Source organism: Anser anser, assembly GCF_964211835.1.
Source record: "Anser anser genome assembly, chromosome: Z".
Lineage (NCBI taxonomy): Eukaryota > Metazoa > Chordata > Aves > Anseriformes > Anatidae > Anser > Anser anser.
In genome coordinates this window covers 23,444,212-23,460,663 of record NC_139723.1, presented here as the reverse complement: position 1 = coordinate 23,460,663, position 16,452 = coordinate 23,444,212, and the positions used below count along the sequence as shown (strand labels likewise).

General features: G+C 38.5%; 1 protein-coding gene across 1 annotated transcript in view; it reads left to right on the top strand.

Annotated features, from left to right (window-relative positions):
- Positions 1-16,452, top strand: part of LOC310890124 (uncharacterized protein) — a 70,381-nt gene that overhangs the window by 41,564 nt on the left and 12,365 nt on the right. The window contains exon 6 of the mRNA XM_083818746.1: positions 15,687-15,783. Coding sequence (XP_083674872.1) covers positions 15,687-15,783 — 97 coding nt within the window. The remainder of the gene's footprint in view (positions 1-15,686; positions 15,784-16,452) is intronic.

The window sequence follows — 16,452 nt, the reverse complement described above, 5'->3', positions numbered from 1 at the left end:
CCAGATACAGGATGGGGAAGTCCTTAGATTTTCTGAGCCTTCCTATCTTGTGGCCTGTCACAGAGTATGGTCACAAACACACAGATAATACTGCATTTGCAGTGCCATGTCTGCTTTCATTCCTAAGCAGACAAGTGAAAAGCACCCCAATGCAGAGGAAAATAAGAGACGTTATAAAGTTATGTTAGAAGTTATATAACTTCTCTGACTTTGGGACCAGTAGAAAAGTGTACAGGAACTGGAAACCAAGTCAGATAAATAAGAACAAGGGCAGAGCTGCAGCATAAGCTTAAGAAAACAAACAAACAAAAACAAAGTACAAAACAACACAAAACTATCAAGATACCATGGAGTCATTGTATTAGCACATTAACAGTCAACAGAAGAACAAGGGAAGAGTCGCTTCACCATGGAAGAAAGAAAAAGAGTCACTGCCACACAAAGGTGAGAAGGCCAAAGTTAGTGTCTTTTGACAGTGATCTTTAACAAAACTTCAACAACAATCAGAAAGCCAGCATAATCTGTATTTTACTTTAAGGGAAAACAAATCAGCATGTAGCAAGGAAAGATGGATTAGTACTTAGGTAAGTAGTGTTTTCAAATCACCATCATGTGAAACTGAATTTTCCTTTAAGAAGTGGCTGCAGCAGTCTCAGAGCAAGCAGTAATTATCTTGGGGGCTGGTGAAGATTTTGTGAGGCAGTGGAAGGATGAACAGGTACAAATCTATCTTTAAAAAGAAATATAAATGAAGAACTGGAGAATTGCAGATCAACTGTCACTGTCTTCACTTCCCAGGGAAGAGTCTGTAGAAAACAATCAAAGAACCTATTTGAATTCAGAAGAAATCCAGGAAAACAGTCAACAGGAGTTTGCTAAGAATGAACTATGTCTGCAATCTTATGTGACACTGCAGGAGGCTTTTTAGTAGGGAAACCTGGTAGATGTCATATTGATAACTGTACAAGTGTCATATTGATATTTTGGTACTGTCATAGGATATACTTACATGGTGTGTGGACATAGTTCAGATCAACCTCTTTAATGTGTATACTCTCATATTTTGAAAACACTCATTTGGTTATTACTGTAGCATTCATTTTCAAAGTGAAGAGAGATCAAGTGCAAGGATACAGCTGCAGGGAACAACCCGGAACCCAGCACTACTTAAAGTCCTGGATGGTGGGCTAGAATATAAGAGCTATATCCAAACTCCTGCCAGCACAGCATCCTTCTACAACAGAAGCCACTGAAGAGATGTCAAGGAAACAGGCTAGCAGAGTAAACATCCTTGGTACTTTCCCCAGGTACTCTCTCAAGCCTCATAATTTATTTATTTATTTTAACCCTGGGGAAACATTGTGAATTTGATGTGGTGTGTCTACTTAAAACTCTTTAATGGATCTCTCTTTAAAGTATTTGCCCACTCTTCCCCTGAACCCCGCTACAAGTTTTGCATGATGGCATACATTAGCAGGGATTTCCAGAGCACTGCTACCTCTGGCAGCAAGAGCAACGCCTTTCTGTGTGGTTTGGATCCCATTCCTCCTGAGTTTGCTTGACATTCTTATATTCTGAGAAGAAGAACACTGAAGAGGTACTTTTGATGAAGCAGCTATGTACCTTTGACCATAGTTATTTAGAAGCAGATGGAGGTGAAATAAATGAGCTCCTTCTGAAGCTGCATTTACTTGAGTGGCTCTAAATGTTTGAATAAAGGTGTCCTACATAATGGTTTCCTTGTAGTTGGCTAAGCTACTCCATGGTTTGTCTCCTGTAACCATGAACCATGAAGACAGGGAAGTGTTACAAGGGTTAAGACCATATACTATACTGTTGTCATGTTAACAATGGATGAGTTATGCTGTGTGTGTATCAACTTGTGGATTGCTGGCAGGGCAGCCACCTGGAGGAAAAAAGAGGACCATTATGTTTTCGTTCAATGTCTTTCAGTAGAAATATACAGTTTTTCATTAAAGCAAAGTTCAGTACAGTTTTTCATTAAAGCGAAGACACAACTTGACTTCCTCGTGCAGAGAAATACTACATAGTGAGGGAAATTCCTTTCAAGGATTTATCAAGTTCATTGTCTGACTTGTTTTATTTTCCTGGAAAGTGGTAAATAAATGGGCAATATATTTTTATTTTCCTGAAAAGTGGTAAATAAGTGAGCAATCTATTTTCAGGAATGAGAAGCTTTAATTATGCAAAAGCTAAGATCATACATGTTCAAGAACAGCCAAATTGGCTAAAGCAGCCTAAGAAAGACAACCATGTATAGATTATCTGTGACAATGAAAATACATGAAGTTTTTTATTTTATTTTTTAAGGAATGTAATTTAAACATTCACATAAAATAGTGAAATTCTCATGTCCACCAACACTATCCATACACTAGTCTTGACAATCATTAATTTAGATACTTTAGAGGAATAAAATCCCCCAAGATCATCACCCTTACAAGATTAATGAATCCTAGTAATTTTCTTGCTCTGAGAGACAAATAATTCTACCATATGAACTCGGAATTTGTTCAGAAGTATTGAATGTTGTCCATATCAAGCAGCTTTTGTTAAACACTGCACTGCTGAAAATATGTTTTTCAATCTAACAATTTAAAATTAGAGCACAGGTGAAGTGGGAAATGGTACGGACTTCAGATTCTATAAGAAGGTCAGCTGTCTGACTCATGAGGATAAAAACAACTCCTTTATATTGCACTGTGGACTGTGTCTGGAACTTCAATTGTATCAAGCCTAAATTTTTTTTTTTTTCACTCAGTGGCAGTGTAGGCATGCTGGGTGAGATCCTGTCTTGCTGTGTATCAAGGAAAACCGACAGAAACGTAGTAAGGGATTATTACATTTTTACTTACCATATTTTTTTCTATAGGACCTTAAACATGTTACTTCATTAGCTTGTCAGTCCCCATACACATTCCTGTAGGCAGAGAAATTCTTTGATTAGCAACAGGAGTACCCACAGCACTGAAGACATACTCAGAATAAGTAGCTGAAGGTGTGTGGCTGGGGCACTTGCCCAGCAAACAGTTAGGGCTCGCACCTGTGCCTCCAGGTTCATAGGAGCCATCCAAGCTGTTTTAGATGAGATGGTGTCACAACATAGTAAAAGAAGCCCCCACATTAATCCTGTTATATCTCATACTTCCTCCTGGAACTGTGACAAGGTGAAGAAATTACTTTGATATCTACCTCTTCTGAAGTCTTTCCAAGGTCTCATCAGCATCGGTTTAAAGGCAAGTAATAGCTGCTCTGCTGCTCTGCATTTTTTCCTGATGGCTACTTTTCTGATGTTTTCTCTACAGAGAGCTTGTAAAATACAGTACCTGCTGTCTTATTATGTTAAGTTCATCTTGACAGTGGCTAGGCTAACAATCTCTTCTAACTGGTATTTTGCAAAGTTCATTATCTTATTATCCCATAAATAGTTATGTGATCAGTTATCTGTGATTTGCTTAATATAATTTGGGTGACATTAGTAATGAAGTGTATCACCTGCTTGGAGGAAGGAAGAAAGTCATAAGCACATCTCCAAATGATCTGGAATGACTAATTTTGCAATACCATCCACACGTTGGGATATGTTTCACTTCATCTTGTTACAGTTTTATGTGTGTTACCCTGTTACCATAATCCCCTAACAGGTTTATAATCTGCCTGGTTGATGCAGATGGAACCAAGCTATACTTAATTTAACTTAATGTCATGTTTATCACATCTTTTAGTATTGTCCCTAGAAGGAAGATCAAAGCAAGTAACTCAGTTTCAACTTTGACTTTCTGTTATTCTTTGACACCAGACATTCTAACTGGTTAAAATCAGATGACTGATCTTGTTACAGCGACAGCTGGACTCCTTAGCATAAACTACAGGAGAGGAAAGCTCCGTAGACCTTTACTTGCAGTTGTTAACTGCAGTTTCTGAATATTTAGGGAATTAAGATGAAAATTTCTCAAAATAACTTCTGTGCTTTGGAACATGTCTGGAGACAGCGTTTCCTGGGCTTTTTATATAATCATGGCATAAAGTCTGTGCATGTTGCCATTTGTCTTAGCAGTTGAAGAGCTTAATTTATACCCTGATTGATGGACAGAGTGTTTAGTGTGTAGGCAAAATCTAGTAACACATAAGGGGAAGCAAAGGTCTGCATGGGGTGGTTTGGTGGGAGAACAGGGATAGAAACCACACTGAGGAAACTCTCCTGCATACAACCAGTATTATGACTGATTCCTTTTCTGAATCAAAAACTAATCCCTTAATTAGTCTGTACTCTGTCTTTCCTATCTGGAAATTATGGGTGAAATACTCCTTCATGGTCTTCTAACAGAGATTTCTTAGAGGCAATAAAAGCAGTTAGACATCAGGCAAGCCAGTGCTTGGGCAAGAAAGAGGTGGTTGCACTTAGTCCAACTGATGTAGTTAGAAAAAACAAGCAAACAAGTCCTAGAAATATACATAGATATATACTTACAGGAATACCACATACAGAATATATACTTACACACATGCATACATATATACGTATTTATTTGCACACATGTATATAAAGAAGAAAAATATAAATAAATAGCAATCTGTCAGGCTAGGTGTAGGTGGAGACCAAGCTCTGAGTTTAGCTGGTACTAAAAAACGAGACAGTTTGGAAAGAAGGATGTTTTGTAGAAGAGAGATATGGGAGGTGTTAGCATGGGGACAGCCAAGGAGCTCATACAGTTCCTGGAGATGTATGGGAGATGGATGGGTAACTGTTGCATCTTGGACATGATGAAGTTAACTGCAGGTGGTGCCTGAGAAAAATTGTGGTGACCCATAAAACCAACGTTAAGCTGAGTCTGTGATTTTTAGTGTGCAGTCAATTTATGAATTTTAGTTCGCAGATGTGCCTTTTGAGGCTGTTTGTAAGTATGGACTAAGACATCAGGCTGCCTTCCCTTTAGTCACTGGCTACGTCTGTCCTTTTCAGGTTGTGCGAGTTCATTTTAGTGGCACGACAGCCGCTCAGTTTCACTGAGCCTGTTTCTGTCATGTTGCAGCAAGGGCTGACTGCTCCCCAAGGGAAGGTGAGCGTGGAGCCGAGCACAGTGACAAGGCAGATGGGAGTAGGGGCTGCAATGAACAGGAGATGGGATGCAGAGTGGCACATCTGGGTCAGGAGATGGGCCAGAGACAGCCCAGGGTACATGATATTTTGGATGTGGACTCATGAATTTTGATGTTTTTGTTTTGGACAGGCATTTACTGTTGCTGAGTGGAAGTGCTGGCAAACTTTGGGTTACATGGCTTGTTCTTGGACCTTCTTGCATATGTGTATCAAGGCTATGACCATCTTATGGGAACCTTTGACAAACCACAGTATAGATCCTGAAAGAGGAGAATCAGTGGCAAATATCTAATGGCAAGTGACTCTGAGAGAAAATGCTGTTTGAAATAGTACTCCCCAGCAGGCCACGAGTAGGAGTCAGTTAACCAATTTCAACAGCTTAAGTCAGTCACTCTTACCTGTGAGAAAGGCTCTCACATATTAGGGGTTTCTGAAAGGTCTTGGGCTAAGCTGGCCTTCAGGCAGTTGTTTCTGCTGGGGCTTCTGTTCTCAGCTTTCTCTTTCGTTCAAGACAAGCAGTGTTGCCTTGCAGCATTCATTATCTACTCTACTTTGGCCAACATGCAATGGACATGCCCGTCACACTAGGTTGAGTGGGGCCAACCTATTGCATGGGAAAAGCTTGCACAGCAGAAGGCACATTTCCCTGTTCACTGGTAAAGAAAAGCCCACTTAAAATGCCTCAGTAAGCAGAGGACTCCATTTTATGGATGGTTGAAATATAAAATAAAAAGCCCTTACCTGTGAAATATCTTTATTGAATTCTTGATGGCAGGGTCAAATGTATTTTTTTAAAGTAGTGTTTAAAAGAGATTATAGTTTTGGAGCATATTTTCAATGTTATTTTCTTCTTTTCATAATTTCCAAATGTACTCTTCAATGGTACTTGCATGTTATGAAGGCTAATATATACTTTTCAAGTTAATAGTTGATAGATGTGTGTAGAGCAAGTAGTTTGCAATAAAATATAAGAAGATTTTACCTGTTGCAGACATACAGGAACGTGAAGCTTGAATTAGGCAGTTCTGGAGCTCACAGCTTCTTAAATACTGGGTTTTAAAAGCAGACTTGTCCAGTGTTTCGAGAAACTGTTTTGAAATGTGCCTGGAAATCTGGCACTGCTGTTCAAAAATTACTTTCCTGAAGCAACTATAATAATAATAATAATAATAATAATTTTTTTTTTTGTAATTTCAGAAACATTTTGTTGTTATTGCTTTATCCTTGTTAGCAATGGAAATAGAGAGCTGAGAGGCGTACTTCTTCCCATGTATCACTAACAGAATTACCAACGTAATTTTGGTTAATGGCAACTCTAAAAATCATTGCAGTGAAGGGAGGAAGAAAGATGTTTGATAGGTGGCACAATTTCAGTGGAAAACCTGTTTGCAGAACTCTATCTGAGAACACAATTTACCCTGAAAAGACTGCGCCCACCATTACTGTCAGTATCTAGATTGGGGTGCTACAAGAAGGCAATTGTTAATACAGCTTTATTTGTAAACCAAGCAGGAATGAAGAAGATTCTATTGGGCAAAAGTAACCATGGAACCATTGTATTGTTTTTACTGTCATTTCCTGACTAACTTTAGTGATACTTGAGTACTTGTATGTGTGGAGTGAATAGCGGTGAGTCTTGCAGCCATTCCATAGCACTCTCTGATAGTGGATCTTGACAAAAGCAGCTCTCACTATTTGCAGAGCTGTTTATCAAGGCTCCCTGACATCAATAACAATTATTGGAAACACACAAGGCCAAGTGTTGAGGTGTGGCTGGAGGACCACTTGTTTTTACCGCATTAGAAATTGCTTCCCATTCCCGTGCATGCCTCCATACACTAACAGCATTTAAACACTGCTCTTACTGGGGGAATGGTTGTATTTTGATTGCTTCTATTAACCACAAATATTTTAATACAGTGCCCAAATGGTCAGAGCAGCCAGGACCAGCACCTTCAATGGCAGGGGGCACTCAGTTATGCTATCTGAGCTTTCAGAAGACTTCTGAGCCTGAACCTGTGGATCTGCGAGCCCCAGGTCACCCAACTGCTGCCCTGTTACACTTTCTCCCCAGCCAGGGAAGAGTGTGCTGTGCCTCAGACTGCTCTTCCAGACATCACTTGTAAGAAGACATCACCATGAGGTGAATAAAGTACTTTATCTACAAGGTGTAGCAGGTACAGTGCGGCTAGTTTGGTGGCCCTTGCCTCACACACACTGACAGTGCAATTCTGAGCAATAAACTTGAGCAGGAAGTAAATCAGTTCGGGCTGTTACCACAGCAGGCCGCTGTCTGGCACCTCTCTGGTGATTACAGGACTGCAAAAGCCATAGATCTGTACTCAAAAACCAGCTTCATGTGAGAATAACTGGTTCTTTTCTCTTCTGGGACAGAATTACATTTTGTGGCTGTTGACGGAAAAGTTTGTTTTGCAGTAGGTTATCCAGACAAAAATTGTTCTGTTTTGGAACAAGCATATTTTTTCCTGTTCAGTGGAATTTATAAAATGGAATTCTAATTCTCAGTTGAGTGATGTTTAATTACATTCTTTTTTACAGACTGAAAAGAACTAATAAACTCTATGGGTACAAGTGATACAAAGTATCTTTCTCATGATGTTGGAATCATCAAGGAAAGGTTATTTTCTTCCAGCTCCAACCCACAATACACTGCTTCTGTGCCTAAGATGGAGATATTTTCTCCACAGCCTACAGTGAAAGAGGACAGCATGTGTTTTATGCTACTCTAGTTTCTTGTGATGCCCAAGAGTAACGTATACCAGATGCTTATCATTTTTATTTAAGCTGACATTAAAGCTTCACGGCAAGAAAAGGTCCGTAAGACTAAATGGCTGACCCACATATTAAAGCCATATTTTTTTCCAATTAGTTTTACTTATATTTGGATTGTAACTTAAATTACAGATGTAAAAATCAAGACAGAAATTGTACACTGGATGTAGAACCTCTTCAATATGAAATTTTAATTTTTGAGGCAGAAAATATAGACTACAATTAATACTACTTTTTCTACGTTCACTTGATCTGAGACACAAATTACTACAGAAAGCCACTGGTCTAGTTAAAAAAAATCTAAAATCTTTGTTTTATTATGAAAATCAAAGCATATTTTTTAAAAGAAGCTATCTACTTAAACTTCCGTTTCTAAAGATTTGCTTTATTTTGAAGAACTATTGCAGTAGAGGTGAAAAATGTCACCCATTGGCAATACTGCTCATAAAACTTCTTTTCCAAAGGTAATGATGGCTGTATGTCCACACAAGGACAATTTTATCAGATTTGATAAATTTGATAAAATCATTTATTTACATGCAGAGAGGGACTGGAATTATAAGTCTGCTACTATGTATAAGGCAATGATGGCACTTCCCAGAGAGATTTTCATGCAGGTAAGTCTGCCATGTGCAATACTGCAGACTGGAAAAATTAAATCCTATTGGTCTGGAATGATGAGGAAGGTGAAGCATATATATATATATATATATATTTAAATTTTTAGAGAGAAAATCTCCTCTGTGAGTTTAGGGTTGAAGGTGACTAGGTTCTAGCATTAGAGAAATTCTTTAATTCTAAAGTTCTTGTGTTGAATGTTGAGTTTGCTGTCCATGGTCTTGCTGCAATTAGATATGACACTGAAATATTATACTGTATTTGCAATTTTGGTAGCAGGCCTTCCACTAGGGTATACTTCATAGCAATAACAAGATATTTAACTTGATGACATTTATAATAATGATTTGTATTAAAAAAAACATGGGTGTGTGTGCTTTCTGTTCAATCATTTCATTATTTAATCTTGTTTGTGAAAGAACAGTCCTAAAACAGATGCCATTATATTAGTAGACGTTTGTGTTCCAAAAGACTTAGTACACTGAAGGAAGGACTCTGGAATAATTTAGATAATTATATTTGAAATCCATATTCCTCCAGACTAAGTTCTGGTTTGGGCCCATTGTGGAAATGGATACTTCAGATTTTCTTACAATGGTATTGAAAGTAATCATTGAATACTGTGATTAATAACATTTTAGAGTATTTATATATATATTGTTTAGTAAAACCCTAATATCTAGGAAAGTTCTCCAGGAACGAGTTGTCTTCTAGGCAATCTTGGTTCAAGGGAGATCAAATTCGTGGTTACTGCTTTCTGGTGCAATTGGATATGCTGATTGGAGACTGCCCTCTACCTCTCTTCTCGTTGAAACCAGGCATTGGAACAAGATGGACACAGGAGTCTAGAGGCTAAGACATATCCCAAAAGAGAAAATCCTGTTTTTCAGCACTCCAGGATTCCACGTATGGTTTCCATTAAGTGTTTCTGGTTTCCATTAAGTGTAGTGTTTTTTTTTTTTTTTCCAACATAATATATATTACCAGGCCTGGGGTGTCAAGAAATCAAGTAATTTCTTCCCCTCCTTATCTCTTGTGCTTCTTGATAGTTAAAAGAAGCCCTTGCAATACTAAGAAGGCATGATGCTCATCAAAGCTGGCACATTGGCCTATGTGTATATACAGCTAACAGCTGTTTTACAGCTGTTATTACGTTTTGATTTTTATTTAGTTTTGGACAAGATGGCACATATTTTAGACATAACTCCTTAATGCTTCTGAGATCACTCTCTGTAATACTCTAATACGTATTCAGAGCTCTTGGTAGCATTGCAAGTACTTTTGACCATAATCAAAATTGTGATGTAGTGTGAAAGATGTGCACCTAAATAAAAGCTGCTTTTTTTTTTAAAAAAAAAAAAAAAAAGGATTGTTACTGTCTGTAAGTTTTCCAAGTAGAAAATGTACAAAATGTTTCAGGTGAGGATTGCTGTACAATCCTAGAGCAACCTTAAAACCACATTGCATTTCCATTTAAGAATGAGGGATTCACAGCGTTAGATTCTGGAACAAATTGCCTGTTTGACGCAAAATGATGCACACTGCAATGATTTGCAAAAGCAAACCTGTAGACTGCAGAAAAGTGCTAAATACCTCATGGATTATTGAAAATAGATGAAAGTAAACCTCCTTTGTTATTCAGTAACAATGTGATTTTTCTTAGCCTGGCACTTCCTGGCAAATTCTCCTCCTGACTCTAGGCTTATATTGGGGCCCCAGTCTTGGATTTTGTTGGGTGCTATCTTTACCCTGACAACAAATTTAGTCCCACCCAAGTGGTGAGGACAGGTCAGTCTGCTTTTCATCACATCTAGTGTACAGTGTAGGCTCCGTGAACCTCATCCCTGTACCTCCACATAGAAGGCTCTTCTTCTATGTTGCTTTTTCCTGGTTCAGGAACATATCTGCAGATGCATAGTATTCCTTTCAGACCCAAAAAATCCGAGTCGAAGAAGATACAGATCAGGAATACGAACAGTTTGGGAGCAAGCAAAATAAGTAGGAATAGTATGGGGGAAGAAGATCTAATTCACAATTAAAATATAGCCTATGAATGAACAATTATAATGATTTCTGCTTTTCTTAGATAAGATAAAAAGGGGGAGCCTTGCAGTTAATGACCAAAAGAAAAGGCAGGCTACTAGTTCTTATACTGGTATTGACTTTCATTCCATATTCTGAATACATATAATGCTTCCAGATAAAGACTAATTGAAAATATATTGCAGCCATAGACATTTTAACTGTTGTTAAAATAATGGAAATCTTTCTTTCTCTTAATAAAAAAAATTTTGTTTTGTTTTATTTTGTTTTATTTTGTTTTATTTTGTTTTATTTTGTTTTATTTTGTTTTATTTTGTTTTATTTTGTTTCTCTGAAATCTGTAAATGGTATACAATCATTGAATGGCAGTGCTTCCCCATCTTCTTTTTATGAACACATCAACATATATCTTTGGGTTATATAAATTGTTTTGCTTCATATCATGGGTCTTACCTCTAAGAATGAGCGAGAAAAGACATTTAAGAGAGGGTATGAAAACCTTGACATTCGTCTCTAGTTCTATGTGCTGCAAGGTACATATGCATCTCTCAAATCTTTCACTTCAGCTAGGACTTCCAGTTTTATTTGACCTTAACAGACAAGGATTTATTTTTTCAGAGCTAATTATCTTGGTTATATCTTTCAGGATACTTGCTATCACCGCTGGCTCAACTACTAGGTGCAGGGAGGTAATTTGCAAAAGTCATATTGTTTACTTAGCTCATTTTGCAGTGCGAGAACATGCTCTTTACCTAGACCTTTCCTTTAGGATTGGATAAACTAGCAGTGGTAGGGCCTCAGAAAATTAAAAGAAATATATTTTTGTCTTTATGACAAACAAACAAACAAACAAACAAAACCAAAACACAAACCGCAACCAAAAAACCAAAATACATACTTATGCTCTTATTTAATTTGTTAAGGAATTTCAAATGTGGGGATTACTTTTATGGACTTTTTTGCAGCTGTCTCATAGAGTCCACTGAAAACCATGCCACAGTCACTGGAGTTTTTCTAACATTCCGAGTTTTTCTAACATTCAGGTATTGCTGATACCAGAAGGACTGCTAAAAGTTAATACCAGCAGTACAGCCAGCTCCTCTGCAGAAGAATAAATGGCCTTTCACATGAAAGAGAGCGCTCAACAGAATGAAAGGCGTCCTGGTTGAACCAGGAGAGAGCAATGCGCTAGTCACAGACCTGTTGCAGAATCTTTGTGTTGGACATACCAAAGGCTCTAAAAGTAAACCCTTCAAATGCCAGAGTCTCAAGTCAAATGTACAGCTCTGGGTTTGCACTCTTATGTATCTGCTCATTTCTGAAAAGTCTAGTTGGAATTCTAACTTTTTTCACTTTATGTGCCTTCATGCTTAACTACTTTACACAGCAGGACTATGACCATTGTGCCAACAGTGCCTGATCTTCAGGTAGTACAAATGGCATACCTCAAAGATAACGATAGTTTATTTATATAAAACCTCCCATGCTGACTAGAACCGTCAAATATCCCTCTCATGACAAGCACTCCCTACCAATTTCCAAAATCCTCTGAATGCCAGTAATTATGTACAGACCTTTGTAAAAGGTGACGATTTTTTGCTTCTGTAGTAACCTAGCAGGAGTGGGATTTGTTTTCTTTGTATGATTTCTGCTGTGTCACAGTTCATAAGAAAATGGGCACAATTAAGATTAAATTCTATTGTAAGTTCAAGGTGTTTCTAGTAAAATTACAAAAATAAAGCATAAGTTCTCCTAACTTCTCCCACCTTTATTTGGTTTGCTTGCAGAGAAGGATTATTAAGAAAGCCTTATTAAACTTTTAATGATGTAGTTCCAAAAAACCTGCACTAAGTAGTGTCTGCATTTCTGTATGCATAAAACACGAACAGCATGGATAACTTTCTAACATCTGACTTTACCTTAAAATAAACTACTGCGTGCAGAAGAACATGGAAGCAATTGTGTTTGCCTAATGTTAGAATGGCCCATTCTTCTCTGTCAGGTAATTTTATTTCTGAACGTGCTTTGTCAGATAAGCAATGGAGTTTTCATTTGTAGTTTGGCAAAACACTGTCAGAGGAAAGTCTTTCAATACATTTAGTATAAGACAAAATAGACCTGATGGCAATAAAGAACTGTCCTTTCAGAATTGACAATCCGTGGAGGCCCAATCTCCCTGTCCAAATCCTTGCACTCTCCTTATTCATAAAAGGAAATACTGAGGTTTTCCCACATTTAACTGTTAGAAATTGTAGTCTCTAAAGCCTAAGAGGATTTGACTTTATGTTTCTACCGTTCAGATAGATAGATTCTCTCTTCCTCTCTAGCTAGATATATATTCTACAGAAAGCACACTGATTACGGTCAGACATTTATTCACTGCTTTATCTCTTAGCTGTAAGGCATGTCTAAAAGGCTGAAGGGTAAATATAAGTCAGAACTGAACAAAACATTCCATCTGGAGGTAGGCTTTATGGAAAACCTAATTTTTTACAGATGAAATATGAGATGTTAAGGATCTACTATCTGTGCAGATTTCTTCACATCAGTTAGTAAAACCAGGACAGTATACCATAATCTGTAAATTTGTCAGTCATTTTATATCAGTTTTGTCAAAATTTATTAGATTTGTGTAACTCTGGACCTCTTATCTGGGAACTTTAATAGAGTCATAGTTTGGGTTGGAAGGGACCTTAAAGACCCTCTGGTTCTAGCCCCCCGGCCATGGGCAGGGACGCCTCCCACTAGGCCAGGCTGCCCAAAGCCACCATCCAACCTGGCCTTGAGCACCTCCAAGGATGGGGCATCCACAGCTTCTCTGGGCAGCATGTTCCACTGCCTCACCAGCCTCAGAGTAAAATAAAATAAAATAAAATTCCTGCTAACATCTGATGTAAATCTCCCTTCTTTTAGTTTAAAACCATTCCCCCTTGTCCTGTCACTCTCTGTCAGTGTACAAAGTCACTCTCCGTCTTTTTTATAATCCCTCTCTGTGTATTGAAAAGCTGCAATGAGGTCTCCCTGGAGCCTTCCCTTCTCCATGCTGAACAAACTGAACTCCCTCAGCTTGTCTTCATAGGAGAGGTGCTCCAGCCCTCTGGTCATCTTCGTGGCTGTCCTCTGGACCAACTCTAAGAGGTCCACATCTTTCTTGTGCAGGCGGCCCCAAACCTGGATGCAGAACTCCAAGTGGGGCACTTTTTTCATCTTGAAGAACCTTGGCAATTTTGAAAAAAAAAAATCCATTATGATATTTCTGCAGTATTTTGATAGTTTTCTAACATTATAGGACAAGATATATGACTACAATCTCAGTTTCATTTTCTGAGAAAGAGACTTGAGAATTCTTGTCTTTTAAATATTATCCTTATATCCAGAAAAGAGTGTTTTCCTGTAGGGATAGGAATATACTTCTAGTAAGTTTAATAGCCAGCTCTAGTTCCTGATAATCCTGTGTCAAAGTGGAGAAAGATTAATTTTATGTGAGATACCAGATGTGATTTTTAGGGAGGACATGGTTAGTGAGTTTTTGGTAGGAATGTGAGAAGACTGGATAGGAAATTAGCTGCAATAGTCAATTTTAAAAGAACCTAGCAGTTTTTCTCAAGAAATCCTTCTCCTTACACTGTTAGCTCTTTGGCTCAGTGAGAGTCATTTCCCTGTGTGTTTGTGTGCTGTAGCTTGTGTGGCATTGCATGCAGTGCTATGGGAAAAATAAATTGCAACGTTAGTAACTTGCAAAACCACCCTTCCTGTGTTTCCAAGTCATGCTTCTTTGTATTTGGACTATAAAAGCTGCAATATCCACACTGGTTGAGGTGTGTATCTTTGACTTGAGTTATAGAGATTGTCTACAAAAGTGTAATATATATATATATTTAAAGACTGATAAATAAATAATTTAAGTGCTGCATTACATTTTTCTGGAACTTAGGCAGGTCAAAACATCACATAAATCTAATTAATTTTGAATTATATATATATATATTTACTTCAATTTACATATATGCATTTTGCTACTGACCTTTCCTAATGTAATTTCCAGTTTTGCTACCACTATTTCACACAGTATTGAATTCCAGGCTACTGATTATTGTACCCATTAACAGGGTCAAAGTGGTCAACATGAAGATTTCAAAAAAACAATTTGTTCACATTAGAGACTTCCCATAAACCAGACAAGTCTCTCTTTCAATGTCAAATGTGTAATGACTTACATGAGTGCAAATGGAATAAAATGATTACTAAAATCCTTATATTGGAGCCTTTTGTATAGGCATGGCAGTGAGGTAAATCACTTGTAAGGTGCTGGGGATTAGGAATCAGTATCAGGGCTGCCGCTCCTGTCAGGTTCACTTTCTGAACAAAGATGTCAGTACAAAGATCTTTTCCTGGCAGCAACATAATAACTCTTTGTATCTGTGCTAATACTGTTATGGCAGGGCCAAGTAAAGAAGAAAAATAAAATTGGCAGAGAGAAATGTCTTCAAGCATCATAGAAGGTTTTGAGCTCTTCTTTCACATCATCCTGATGAAGTCTTAGTAAGAACAACCTAAAACAAGCACTGCATCTACAGGTCCAGAACAACTGTGGTGTGTCTTAGTGATGCCTCCAAGTTCATATGAGGAACACACAACGGCCTTTCACGCTTGTGGGCATAGGCCTCGATACAAAATTCTTTGTCTCTGCAGGGACTATCCACCAGAGAGATATGCAGAAAAGCTCCAGGGGAAAAGAGGTCACAGCTGGCTGTGACCAAAGGAGAATAAATGCACTTGGAGAAGGCCATGGCCTGGCCAGATAAGTCAGTCAGTATGTGATGACAGCAGAGGTAGGTGGAGATGCAGTTGCTCTGCCTAAGGACAGAGAAAAAAAAGCAACTCATGACAAGAAGAATTGTGAAAATGAAAGCTGCAGACAGTGTGTAATAGAGATCAATCAATACAGTGAGCTAAAAAGAAGCTGCAGTCCAAAATGACCAAGGCCTGTCTGAGCTGGCCTGCTTGTATGGTTTTTGTTGGCTTTGCTTCTTTATTCTTTCAGGGACTTGATACACATATATATCTCATACACATATACAGTGTGTTTTTTATCCTATTTCCTCTGTAGCTACACTTTCCAGATCCCCTTAGACCCAGCCCTGGACAGTGAAATGCATGCCGTCTACAACATACGGAGACCAGGGATGACGTCCCCCTCAGGATGGGTACTTACGACATTTATGTGTGTGATATGTCTGTTATCTGGGGCTTTGGCAGTGCAACAAGTCTGTTAATGCTGGCCAATAAACTTCTTTTTTTGGGGGGGGAGATATTTATATTACATATTGTCCTCAGTGTTACCCTCATGATACTTAGGGACCAAAAGTATTCACAATTTAACCATAAAGTTATGCACTGACTGTAGTCATTTGTGTTGCATTACAAAGATTGGTAGCAAAGCTGTTTATAACCCGAGGAAGAGGAGGTGGCCCCAGAGCTTTCCCTGGATGCACATTAGGGTCAGCATCACATGTTTTCCCTCAGTCCACATCTGAGAAAGCACAAGTAGTCCCAGACCCAGGTCTTGGCTTGCTGTAGCCTCAGTTCGCACTGCAGAAGGGGAGACACATGCTAGCCACATAGATAGAAACTGGCAGAAATTTTAGTCTTAAACATTTCTCCCACCTCCTGCTTCTTCTCAGGCCCTATGACAACCTTCTCCACCTTTTGTATACCTTGCTTCAAGGCAGGGGATATCCCATCCAGGAGCTGCTGACAGGCAGCCAAGAGGTGACAGGTCCCACCAACAACATCCACCCTGTTCAGCCCTGGTGGGATGCTGTCCTCCACATGGTGTTTGTTCCTTGTTCTCTCACCACAAGTCATGTATTGAT